This window comes from Schistocerca gregaria, chromosome 3, assembly GCF_023897955.1.
Source record: "Schistocerca gregaria isolate iqSchGreg1 chromosome 3, iqSchGreg1.2, whole genome shotgun sequence".
NCBI lineage: Eukaryota > Metazoa > Arthropoda > Insecta > Orthoptera > Acrididae > Schistocerca > Schistocerca gregaria.
The window spans coordinates 207,628,963-207,642,267 of NC_064922.1; the positions used below are offsets into that span (position 1 = coordinate 207,628,963).

Here is a 13,305-nt window from a genome sequence, read left to right on the forward strand (position 1 = left end):
TGTAATAATGATTAACTGATAACTAACGATTTCCTGAGAGATCGAAAGACATCCTGTCAGCTGCTAATGAGTATGGCGGGCAGCCTGTACCTGGTACCTACACTCGTGGTATTTCGTAGCCGTTCGTACATTTTATTTAGATAAAACATAATTCATTTATTTATTAATATAGTGTTGTAAGAAATTACTTGTGACCTTTAGGCTTCTCCTAATACCTGTATTGAAATGAGCGACTTTTATTAGCAAATATTTATTAAGCAAGATTATTTGTCTCGCGGCAGAGTAGCCGTGCTTTCCCTAAGCACCTATATATGGTCCACCGCCTCCTTCAGCCAGCTTGGCACACACGCGACGCACCACGCGACGCATTCCGAGTTGCGATGTCGAGGCGGAAGGACGTGATTGACGGTAGAGCGAAGGGTGTGGCGGATCGCTGTCCGGCGGGGTCAGCTCAGGTGACTGAGTTGCTCCCGTCGACGGCCCCATCCGGCCCCCCACTTATGACGAACCGGCGCCGACAACCTGACGATGACTTGGATGTTTCTTCTGATGACGTTTCTCGCTCCCAGGAGCGCATGCTCGTTCGCATGCACAAGCTTGCGCATGGGGGTGACTACCCCGGTCGTGCGGACGACGTAGCTGCCGTGCTTGCCTACTGCAATATCCGGAAGGCTGCTGCACTGCCGGGCACGGGGCGACAGGAGGCAGTTGTGCCGGTGGAGGCCTCGCCGGGTGCGTTGTCTGCGTCCCTGGCGATGGCGGTCTCACTGGGTGCGCCACGGGGGCCGACCATGCAAGAGGTCGGTTCTCTCGTGTCTGCTCCTACGGCCCTGCAACAGCAAGAACCCGTTGCCACGCCAGTTACTGCCCCGCCCTGCGCGAAGGGCACTACCGCGGTCTGGGCGGGTGCAAAGCCAGCTGAAGAGGCCGCCGTGATTGACGGCGACGACGACTTACCAGACGCTAATCTTGCGGAGGCTATTGCTGACGCCGACCGACGTGACGCTGACGATGCTCGTGCGCTCCGGAAGCGCCGTGCAGACGTGGCTGACGACTCCGATGTCCGCTCACAAGCCTCCGACACTGCTCGGCCGCGGAAGAAAGCCCCTAAGGCCTCCCGACCCGCTGCTGCCGCCACGGCCCAGGTGGTCGCGACGACGATGCGCACGAGGGGGCAGCAGCCCTCCACCGGGCCTCCTGCCGTGCGCCACCCTGATGAGGACGGGTTCATCACCCCTGCCAGGCGGCACACGGCGCGGGAAGCTGTCCTACAGCCTGCGCAGCCACTGCCGACTGCCAACGCCTTTCAGGACGCGTCTGTTGACGTCGCGGATGACGCTGGGGTTCCGCCCCGGAAAGCGGCGCCGCGACCCCCGCCGATTGTGGTCCAATGGGACGGCCCTTATAAGCCGTTCGAGCAGAAGATCGCTCGGGCGGCGCCCACTGCCAGTGTCAGGACTGCTGGCACTGACCTTTACCGTCTCTCCATGACCAGTATCGAGGACTACCGTGCAGTCATGGATGTCATCTGCAAAGATGGCCTCCATTGCTACACACACACGTCAGAGCCGCTCAAGCTGTTAAAGGTGGTGTTCCGCCGCCTCCCACTACAGTTTGGGGCGGATTACCTACGTGAAGAACTGGAGGACATGGGCTTCGGCATCCGCCACACGGGCCTCATGAACTCCCCACGCACCCACCGCCCCATGCCGCTGTACCAGGGCGTTCTTGTCGACAACCTTGCAAATCGCAAGATCTTTCAGGTGCGGCGGGTTGGGCATGTCGATGTCGAAGTGGAGCCACTGCGAGCCAAAGGCAGGAGGGCCCAGGGCTTCTCTTGCCAACGGCTCGACCATGTGTCCCGCTACTGTTCGATGCCTCCCTGCTGCGTCAAGTGCGGAGCCCAGCATCAGAGCAAGGAATGCTCGCTCAAACGTGAGGATAAACCGACGTGCTGCAATTGCAGTGGCGCGCACGTAGCGAGCTACTGTGGATGTCCGGCCTTCCAGCGTGGCCGCCATCAGCACCGTGGCCTGGCTGCCCCTTCCCGCAAGGTGCAGCCTGGCACCAGCTTCGCTGATGCCGCTAAGGGGGGAGCGCCCAACCATTCTCCTCCGCGGCCTGCTGCCTCCGTTGGTGATGCGCCGCAGCGGCCTGCCTCTTCCGCAGCGGCTGCTGACCCTGCACCCACGCCTGCCTCTCCCGCTGCCGCTCCCCGCCGGCGCCGACGACGCCCGCGGCGTATCGCCCCCGCGACGGCTCGTCCGGCCGCTGGTGCCCCTCTGGAGCGGCGGCGGCCTGACCCCCAGGCTGTGCCCCCGCCGACACCGCCTCCTGCGGTTCCACCGCCGCCTGCTGTTCCTGCTTTGGAGGCTGCCCCAGAGGCCCCAACGGCTCCCGATGCCGCTGAGCTCCGTACGCTACTGCTTTCGTTGAGCCGGCTGCTTGAGCAGCTCCCGGTGCTCGTCACCGCCGTCACGTCTGCCCTCCAGGCCGGCGTTGTTCCTGCTGACCGCCATGGATCATGAACACATCCATGGGCTCACGGTGTGCGGTTTCAACGCACGCGGTTTGGTTCCCCAACAAGGGGAATTCCGCCAATTCCTCCGCGATGAGGCGATCGACGTCTGTCTCGTCTGCGAGACGTTTTTGAAGCCTGGTGTGGCCGTCGGGGTGGCGAACTATCGCTGCTACCGCACCGACCGGCCCACCCATGGCGGAGGCACCGCCATCTTTGTGAAGGCTTCGCTAAAGCACCATGAAGTCCTGATGCCACCTCTTGCTACGGTGGAAGCCACTGGGGTGGCTGTCTCCACCACGGCGGGGGTCATTACCTCCATCGCCGTCTACAGGCCACCGAGAGGCCATCTCTTGGAGGCCGACCTTGATGCCCTGCTGATGCTGCGTGGGAAGCTGTTCATTGCGGGCGACCTGAACGCCAAGAGCCCACAATGGAACTCTCGCGTCACCAACGTCAGTGGGCGGCGCCTTCTCCGCATCACTCAGCGTCATGGCGCTGTCGTCCTCGGTCCGTTTGACCACACCTCCTTCCCCAACAGAGGCCAGTCCGACGTGCTCGACGTCGCGGTCCTAAAGGGCGTTGGGCACTTTACGTCGGCTACCGTCCGCTGTGCCCTGTCGTCCGACCACCTTCCGGTTGTCTACGACATGGACATCGTCGGCGCCTCCCTTCCGCCTGGCCGTCGCACCTTCCGCGGCATTGACGAGGCCCGTTTTCGAGATGAACTGCTCGGTCGCTTCGTCGATGCCCCAGATCCTGCCCTGGTTGGGGCCGATGCTGCGCTGGCCTTTTTTACGCGGTACACTCTCAGCGCTGCTGCTGCTGCGTCTCCCCGTCAGCTGAGGCGGCCTCGTGAGATGTCCCGGCAGCTTCCGCCGCACATCTTGGAGGCTATTACCGCCAAAAACCGTCTCTTCCGTGAGTGGCAGCTGACTCGCCAGCCTGCGACCAAGCGTCGCCTCAATCGGGCACGGCGTGAAAATCGGGCCGCTATCGACCAACACCGGAACCGTGACTGGGCTGGCCTTGTGGCCACCCTCACCACGACTGATGGGAGTGCCTGGCGGACCGCTAAGCGATTCCTCCGCCGCCATCAGCCTGTTTCTCCGCTCCACGTCGGCGGCGAGGTTGTCTGTGCCCCGGACGCCAAGGCCAACGCCCTCGCTGACGTGTTCGCCGACAACTTCCGCCCGATCGCGGACGTCCTGGATGCCGACCATGTCCGTCTCGTGGAAGACCGCCTCCCGGTTTTCCTCGCCGCCAGGGCTGCTGACGATGTGATCCCACCCATCACCGCCGCTGAGGTTGAACTCCAGTGCCGCCGCCTCAACCCCAAGAAGGCGGGTGGCTCCGATGGTGTCACGAACCGCCTCCTGCAGCTATTGCCACCGGCGATCCATCACTCACTGGCGGACACTTTCAACTGTGTTCTCCGCTCTGGGATCTTCCCTTCTGCGTGGAAGCACGCGGAAGTGGTGGCTATCCCGAAGGCTGGCAAGGATCCGCGTCGGGTGGAGCACTACCGGCCGATCAGCCTGCTCCCGTCTCTCTCCAAGATCTTTGAGAGACTGTACGTGGAGCGGCTGTGGCGCCACGTCACTGCCGAAGGGCTCCTTCCAGCGGAGCAGTTCGGATTCCGGCGGGGCCACTCGACCACGCAGCAACTCTTACGCCTGGTGGAACAGGCGATGCGGGCGCTGGAGTCGAGGGAGTACCTTGGGGCTGTACTCCTCGACGTCTCCAAGGCGTTCGACTGCGTGTGGCACGAGGGCCTCGTGTACAAACTCCTTGTGCATGGGGTCCCGACGTCACACGCCCTTCTGCTGCGGTCCTACCTCGCAGGCCGCACCTTCCACGTCCGGGCCGGCAGCGGCACCTCCACTGATCGGCCAATTCGTGCGGGGGTACCGCAAGGGTCGGTTCTCGGCCCCCTGCTGTACACCTTGTACACCGCTGACGCTCCGCGGGTGGCGCGCGTGGAGTTGGCTCTTTATGCCGACGACACTGCGCTGTTCACCCGCAGTATGAACGTGGTCGCGATGTGCCGCCGGCTCCAACTGGCGTGCGATGTCCTGGGGGCGTGGTCCACCAAGTGGCGACTCAAGTTTAACGCCGCCAAGAGCCAGGCGGTCGTTTTCACTCGGAGACGGTTGCCTCCAGACCTGCCGCCTGTCTCGATCTCGGGAGGCCCCATCCCGTGGTCACCGACCGGCACATACCTCGGTGTGACGCTTGACAGGCATCTCACCTGGCTGCCACACATCCGCGACATCAGGGGGCGGGCGATTGGGCGTCTCCGGGCGCTCTACCCGCTGCTGAACCCCTCATCCACGCTTCCCCCTCGGCATGGCCTGACCGTGTACTTGGCCCTCATCCGGCCGGTACTCGAGTACGCCGCTGTTGTGTGGGGGAATGCCGCCCCAACGCACGTTGCGATGCTCCAGCGTGTTCAGAATCGGGCGCTGCGGCTCGCTCTCCACAAGCCGCCTCGTTACTCAACAAGGCTCCTTCATGAGGAAGCTGGCGTCCCGTTGCTGCGGGATCGCTTCAGGCAGTCCGCCAGGGTGTTCTATGCCACTGCAGAACACTCTGGCAGTCGTCTTATCCGTGGACTGGGTCACCAAGTCCACCGCAGGCCCACCACGCGTTGGCCTGATCTGCTGCGGGAGTAGTTTCTCCCGCAGCCTCTATGACGCTTTTAACGCAGCGTCCGCCCCCACGCGGCCGCTCCCATAGGCCAATCCTAAGCGTGAGGCCCCACTATATTTCTAGAGGTCCACACAGGAACAGCAGCTTCGCTGCTTAGCCTGTCTCCCTCCTGGTAGATTTATCCAGAGATTTGCAGTGCAGTGCAGTGCAGTTCAGCCAGCTTGGGAGCTGAAATCTTACTCCCAACAGTGAGCATTCTGCAGTGCCGCTTTACTCATTGAATGCACATGATATCTGCTGACGCGATCAAAAATTTTAAAACTGGAAAATGGAGAAAAAAATCTGACTTGAATAGAGGACTTACCTTATATAGTCCTCGAAATCTGGCGATCAAAACATCAAATCGTTTCATACAGCTTTTGGCTTATTAAACCTCCCATTGACGTCCCAAAACGACGGGAATTGTGAACTTTCCTCGTGTAAAAATGTGTACAGTATTTTATATTTAGGCTTTAGGACGCTCAGAAAGTGTGTTATGTGCGTCTTATACTGATGTCTTTGGCAGTATGATCTTTTTTTTCTGCCAAAGGTGTCTTCTTATAGTCGATTGTCTTTCTTCCCATGTACCACTCGTAAGTGGAACAGGGAAAGAAGCACCCTCAACTACACAATATAGAGCGGCTTGTTGAGTTAAGATGTAGACGTACATGTATGGTATGGTGGAGGCATGGGTACAAAAAACAGCACTTAGTAACGCCGTGGAAATGCGTAATTAGTACGCGTGTAGTATTAGTCCGAGGGCGGGTGCAGCAAAGGGATTATTCTCACTTTAGAGGCGGCAGACGGTAGCTCCAGTCTACACACTGTAACATTTTTTTCGTACCTCTCTACCTGTGCATGAGCATGTGGGCTCGACTCTAGTCGTGAGTTTTCAGGTGAACTAGCAGTGCAGACAAGTAAGGAAGTCCTGCGTTCATTTATAAAAAACGGTGAAAACTCCTATTTTAGTACACATATGGAACATATAAACATGGTTGACAGAAGGACAGTGCTATCTTACAAAGAACGATTATGCATTGACGCACTTCGTTGTGAGCTGTCACTTAAGAGTGGCGTAACAGACCGAAATCGCGATCGTGACAAATATATGTAATAACCGTGTAAGTGGAAAATCTTAGTATGACATTGGAAGGAAGTATAAAGGGGAGAAATAGAAAGGACAAGCAAAGTCTAGAATATACAAAACACTTTATGACATGTTGACTTTTCTGACTCTCAAGCTGCGAGATGAGACGACAGGCATTATCATCGCCATAGGAGAAACCACAAGAATACAAAATATAAATACAATGATCAGGAAAATAGTGAATATCTTTCACACTTTATTTGAACAAGGTCAAAGCCAAATTATGTTTTCCTCCACGTGTTACAAAGGCGTAAAACTAAAATTGGCCTGGAAAATATTTCATGCACCGTAAAGACAGATAACCCAGCTTACATCATTTGCCCTGGGTATAAAGATGATATAAAATGTGCTGCCTATCTTAAGGCGAATGAAATCTTATCCCGGCAGTTTTATTTCACCCACAGTGCAAAAAAGGTACAAACTGATAGATAAAACGGCAAAGGTATCGTTGATTCCCAGTTTGAAGTTGTCACGTTGGGATTGTAAATTGTCAGAAGAAATTTGTTACTGAATCAAAAGCTTATCCTTGAGCTGGCTTTAGGAGTGAGATGAGAATTCTTATCTGGTCGATTCGCTGGGAGGTGAGTAGTTGATAACATAGAAGTGTTAGCTGAAAGTCATACTACATGGGAAACTTTAGTGCAACTTTCACCCAACGCTGGACGTGAAATGGATTATCACCTAACATATTCAGAAATTTCTGAAGATCTTCCGTTAGTACAGCGTAATCAGTGTATCGTATATGTTTCATCCATACTTCATTGACTGCACTGTGGTTATGGAGTTGGTCATCATTCACTTTAATCTGACTGACTGTGTTCAGAATTATGTCTTCTGTACAACAGAGATAAACCTCTCTGATAAATATTTTGCCCTATTAAGAATTTCAATAGTGTACTGTGACGTACTCTATCAAAATATTTCTCACAATGAAGAAAACACAGACAAGTATTCACTCTTTCATCATAAGTTTTGCATAACGATATTTGTGTTACAACATTCGCTTCTCATGTGCCTAGACAAGGTTTATAAATTCAAATTTCCAATAAATACTTTCATGTTTACGTCATGTCTTTTTTGTTAGAAGTACTTGTAGAGCCAGGTTCATGTTTTGTTTAATGAGCCTATGAACATCACATCTCCTTGCACTTTGTTGTGTAGGGAGAAGCACCAATATTTATAAAGTCATTTGCATCGGATAAAGTGCATTGCCGTGAATCACACAGGAAATGTTTCGATTCACGGTAACGCATTTTTGTAAGGAGTTAAAACAATTTTACTGTGATTTCGTTTGGGTCACTTGCCTTTTCATATTATTATATTATTCTCTGCTTTTTTTATGATGGATGTTTTGTTTTGTAGTTCACTTTCATTTCTATTTTTTCCATTTAAATGTCGAGTGATTTAATCATCCCAGACTTATACTTTTTGTGGTTGCCGGTCATGACAGTATCATACCAACGAAATAATAATAACAAAAAAGACCCACACGTAATCTAGAAGTTAAGTAGTAAATGTTCGGGATCGAACCGACTGCATGGACGTTTGTTAAATAAAAATATGTTGTCAGTCCTCCCTGACAACTGCTTTTGTGGACGGTGGACGTTATCTGTATTCCATCATAATCGAAAACTTCATCTTCCTTTAAAGCCCAGGCATTCATGATGCCCCCCAAGATTCTACGTCCTGTACGAAAACGGTTGTGTTGACTGAGTTAGCGAGTGCACCAAAACTAGGACGCAAATTGTATGTTCCTTTAAGTGTTTCATCATTTGGAACACTGAAGTGCTACTTTCTTGTCCGTTTGTTTGCAAGGTTAAACTCACTTTGATGGAGTCTGGAAGTTACTGTGAAAACTGGTCTTAGAGATTTCAGGAGTCTTGGTAATTCCGGTAGGTCATGGGAGAGTGGCTCATGCCTTTATCGAACGTACCCAATTTCAAATTGTCAGCATTAAAACATTCCTGATCTGGTGGGAAGGGAATGGAAAGCTCAGAAAGCAATCCACTCATGTACACGTCAGCTGTACTGCAACGAACTACGGATAACCATACATTGACATCATATTGTGCTGCTAAGTGAGCTAGTTAGGTATTACGCGAGGCCGAAGAGAAACCGCCTTTCCGCAGCCAATCTGTTAACCAGCTCTGTGCCAGTTAACCAGTTCTGTGCCAGCGAGCTTCTTTACGGTGTTGAATCTGACCTCGATCTTCCCAGGCACGTTCAATAGCTATTTTGGGAAATTTAGGATTATCTTCAGTATGGTTCCTGGCTATTTTGAGAAATCTTCAATCGTAAGGGCGCAACAGCAAGTAGGCATGATCTATGTGATCGAAAGCTTTAAAATCAGTTAAGTGGGAGTACTGTTGGAGAAGTGACCGTCTGAGAGATCTTCTTCATATTCCTTGTAGTTCTGGCTTTAAACTGATAACTGAAAGATTTGTCAGAGTATGGTAATTTCCTCCGGGAATTGGTAGGCTTTTCTACATTACACAATTCGAACGGTACTGGCGCAAGTTCAGAGTATTAAGGGAGACAGTGACCCTCTAATAAACATAGAAGGAACTGCCACGGAAGAGAAGTAAGTGGCAATTTTGAGGAAGAATAAAATACATAGCTTCGGAAATAAAATGCTGACTGAGTGTTGATGTGATTTCTTTTATCCTGAGTGGTAGAATAAAGTAACTGTTAGAAGTAGTCACAAGCAAACTACATTAGCCCATTACAAACAGTATTTTACGGCGTTTAAAAATGTTGTTAGGAAGGCAAAGATTATGTGGTACGCAAATAGAATAGCTAATTCACAGGGTAAAATTAAAACCATGTGGTCAGTTGTGGAGGAAGTGTCTGGTCATCAGCATAATGTCGACGATATAAACTCAGTTCGTAGTAAAAATATTTCTGTTACTGATAAATCATTTGTATGTACAGTTTTTAACAATCATTTTCTGAGCATTGCTGGTGAATTGAATAAAAATCAAATTTCTACAGGGAATCACATAACTTTCTTGGAAAATGCCTGTCCGAGATTGATGTCTGAAATACTCCTCTGTGATACAGACAAGGGGGGGGGGGATGAGCCAATAATTAAATCACTGAAGACTATGGAGCCTCATGGTTATGATGGAGTGGTTCAAATGGCTCTGAGCACTGTGGGACTTAACAACTGTGGTCATCAGTCCCCTAGACTTTAGAACTACTCAAACCTAACTAACCTATGGACATCTCACACATCCATGCCCGAGGCTGGATTCGAACCTGCGACCGTAGCGGTCACGCGGTTCCAGACTGAAGCGCCTAGAACCACATGGCCACACCCGCCGGCTATGATGGAGTGCCTAGCGGAATATTAAAGTACTGTGTTGCACATGTTAGCCCTGTATTTAGCCATATTTGTAATTTTTCCTTAGGAATGGTCAGTCTCCTGAACGATTAAAGTACTCAGTAGTAAAGCCGCTTTATAAAAATAGAGAAAGGGATAATGTGGATAATTTTAGACCTATTCTATGCCATCAGTGTTTGCTGAAGTTATTGCTGTGTACGTAAGGATAATTGATCATTTTATATCACACGATTTGCTATCAAATGTGCAGTTCGGCTTTAGAAGTCGTTTAACAACGAAAATGCTATTATCTTTTCTGTGTGAGGTACTGAATGCGTTAAACAAAAGGTTTCGAACGCTTGGCATATTTTTTTATATAACTAAATCGTTTGATTGTGTTGATCATAAAATATTGCTCCACAAATTAGACCATTACGAAATACGGGGAGTAGCTCATAAGTGGTTCACCTCTTACTTCAGCAGCAGACAGCAAAGGGTCATTTTTCATAATCTTGAGAATGGCTGTGATGTGGGGTCTGAGTGGGGTACGATCAAGTGCGGGTGCCTCAGGGATCAGTGATGGGGCCACTCCTGTTCCTTATTTATGTAAATGATATGCCCTCTAGTATTACGGGTAACTCAAAAATATTTCTGTTTGCTGATGACACTAGCTTGGCAGCAAAGGATGTTGTGTACAACATTGGCTCAGTTTCAAATATTGCATGTCATGACCTAAGTTGATGGCTTGTAGAAAATAAACTAACGCTAAATCACAGTAAGACACAGTTTTTACAGTTTCTAACACAGAATCCAACAAAACATGACGTTTTAATTTAACAGAATGGGCATATGATTAGTGAAACTAAACAGTTCAAATTTCTAGGTGTTCCGATGGATAGTAAACTGCTGTGAAATGGCCACGTTCAGGATCTTGTCCAAAGACTTAATGCTGTCATTTTTACTATTCGAACGGTATCTGAAGTGAGTGATCGTTCGACACGAAAATTAGTCTACTTTGCTTATTTTCATTCTCTTACGTATGGTATATTTTGGGGTAACTCTTCCCATTCTAAAAGGATATTTTTGGCACAGAAACGGGTGGCTCGGGTAATAAATAGTGTAAGTTCACGAACCTCTTGATGACCCCTGTTCATGAGTCTGCGTATTTTGACATTGGCCTATCAATATATATTCCTTACTGTCATTTCTTGTTAACACTATTATATTATTCCCAAGAATAAGCAGCTTTCACTCTGATAATACTTTGCAGAAATAAAACTTGCATTTCGATCGGACTTCCTTAACTACTGTGCAGTATAATTAAAAAATCTTAGCAGTAATCCACGCTCTATCAAATCGAAGCAGAAGAGTTTCCTCATGGGTCACTCTTTCTATTCTGTCGAGGAGTTCCTTGAAAAATTAAGCTGATTCTTGTCGTATTGTTGAATGCGAAGTAAACTTATGGATTGACTTTTTTCGGGTTCATAAACATTTTATTTTTATCTGTTATTACTTGTATGTTGTAATTTCATGTACTGACACGTTCCATGACCTTGGTGATTTACTCCTCAATTTGGTCCTACGGAACTTGATGTGTAAATAAATAATTAAATAAATATTGATAGTTTGTAGGGGGATGGGGCAGACAGACCTGGAGGTATGGAGTAAGTAGTCATCAAAAAGTTCCAGTTACGACCCAGTTAAAAACCTACATAACACCTACTTTCAAATCATTGTCTTGAAAGAAAAACATCTGACTACACTATATTTTTCCCCTTGTCTGAGAGCTAGAGAGGGGGGGGGGGGGGGAGACGGTCCCCCCTTGCCTCGGGGAATTGCAGTCCTTGGTGTAAAGTATGTCACACCATTTGTGCTTGACATTGTAGACCCACTAGCTAATAAAAATATTATTTGTTGCAGGTATCCTGGTGGTGACTGTACGTCAGACATTTGGCTGGTATGTGACGAAGTAGCTGCAAATCCCTAATGAAACAAATGATGTACTAACAAGGCGTTCACAAAATTTAGGGGAATTGCCTGTGTGATAGTTTGTCGCTTGCCTGGATTAATCACACCATGTTTGGAAAACTGCACCTCATCGCAGAAACAATTTTAAGTCGAATATATAAGCAACTGATGTATAACAAATAAATTCTGTTTCTGTTTAGTTTACTGTTAATTATTTGAACATGAAGAAATGGTAAGGACTCTCTGACCTACCTACCTCATGTAATATCGCTCAGTTTGAACTGTTAAGAAGGATTCGTATGGTTTCTTCAGACAAGGCTAAATCATTAGGCTTTTTATGCTTCTGCGCGGAGAACTAAATCTTAATGACTGACTATGGAAGAACACAGTAGATATTATAAAAATAGTCTAAATAGGTGCCCACATAAATCCTCAATCTTGGGTGTATGTTTTTTACGTTTCGGTTCACTATTTTCAACCAGTATGGTAACTGTTGATGTTTTGTGAAAGCTCTAAAACTAAATAAAATTCTATAACTGAATGATGACGGAGGTTACAATAAACAAATTTTGTAGGAAATACTAACTAGTATCAATAGTGGAAAGCATGCGCGCACCTCGAGTAAAATTATGACTAGGTTTTCGTGTAGCTGAGGGTGAGTTTTAAATAATGATGCACCTCGAAAGAGGGATTCATTCAAAAACGACAAAATTTTCATAGTCTGTCCTTATACTTGACGATTACCATTCCTAAAGGTTCCTGCACGATCAAACTTTCAGTTAAAGGAGCGAAGAGTGGTTAACTAAAAAAAATTTACTCAAAAAAATATTTATCTAAGGTCACGTACGAAGAAGAAATTACTCTCCCAGCAAGAATGCTAGTTTCTTGGCCAAGTCGGCAAACTGTCATAGCGCAGCAGTCAGGAACGAGATCGATCCAATTAGGGATGTGCTGTAGAGGTTCGAATGTGCTCTTGCCCGCAGAGAAGTAAGAATTTGCACAATTACTGCTGGAATGTAATGGAGTTCAGTTCTACTCGTAAAACGAAGCACGTAATTTTGCGAAGTAGCCGACGAGCTGTCACACAGTTAATTGGCTTCGGCAGTGAAGGATCACTGGTCGTGTTGCCCATCTCCCACTCTCGTCACAGAAATTGTATAGGTCTCATTGAACCCTGCAGTGACCAGGGTGCCGACTTCCTCACCAGATCGCAAGAATAGAGTTCATCACGCTTGCTTCAGATAACCTACATACTGTTCACTATTATCTCTTAATACACTCATGCTCATAAATTAAGGATAGTTGCAGAATGTGGTGCCACACAGCGTGGCACTACACAAAACTGGCGCTAATAGCATAGGCACATAGGGAACTCACACGACACAGATCTGTAAGTCCACGATATTGGTGATAAGTTGAGAAAACCGTCCCGAAACACATGTGCTACAAAACGCCACTGTTTACTGCGCATGTAGCCCGGCATCAATATGGGATCTGATCACCATGCACACGTACACAGGCCGCACAACGGGTTGGCATACTCTGGATCAGGTAGTCGAGCAGCTGCTGCGGTATAGCCTCCCATTCTTGCACCGGTGCCTGTCGGAGCTCCTGGAGTGTCCTAAGGGGTTTGAAGACGTGCAGCAATACGTCGACCGA

General features: G+C 49.0%; 1 protein-coding gene across 1 annotated transcript in view; it reads left to right on the forward strand.

The window, feature by feature from the left end:
• LOC126354261 (methanethiol oxidase-like) overlaps positions 1 to 11,846 on the forward strand; it is a 157,355-nt gene extending 145,509 nt beyond the window's left edge. Inside the window, exon 11 of the mRNA XM_050003781.1 lies at positions 11,599 to 11,846. Within this exon, the coding sequence (XP_049859738.1) occupies positions 11,599 to 11,665 (67 nt within the window). The 3' untranslated portion in view covers positions 11,666 to 11,846. The remainder of the gene's footprint in view (positions 1 to 11,598) is intronic.
• Positions 11,847 to 13,305: the final 1,459 nt, after the last annotated feature.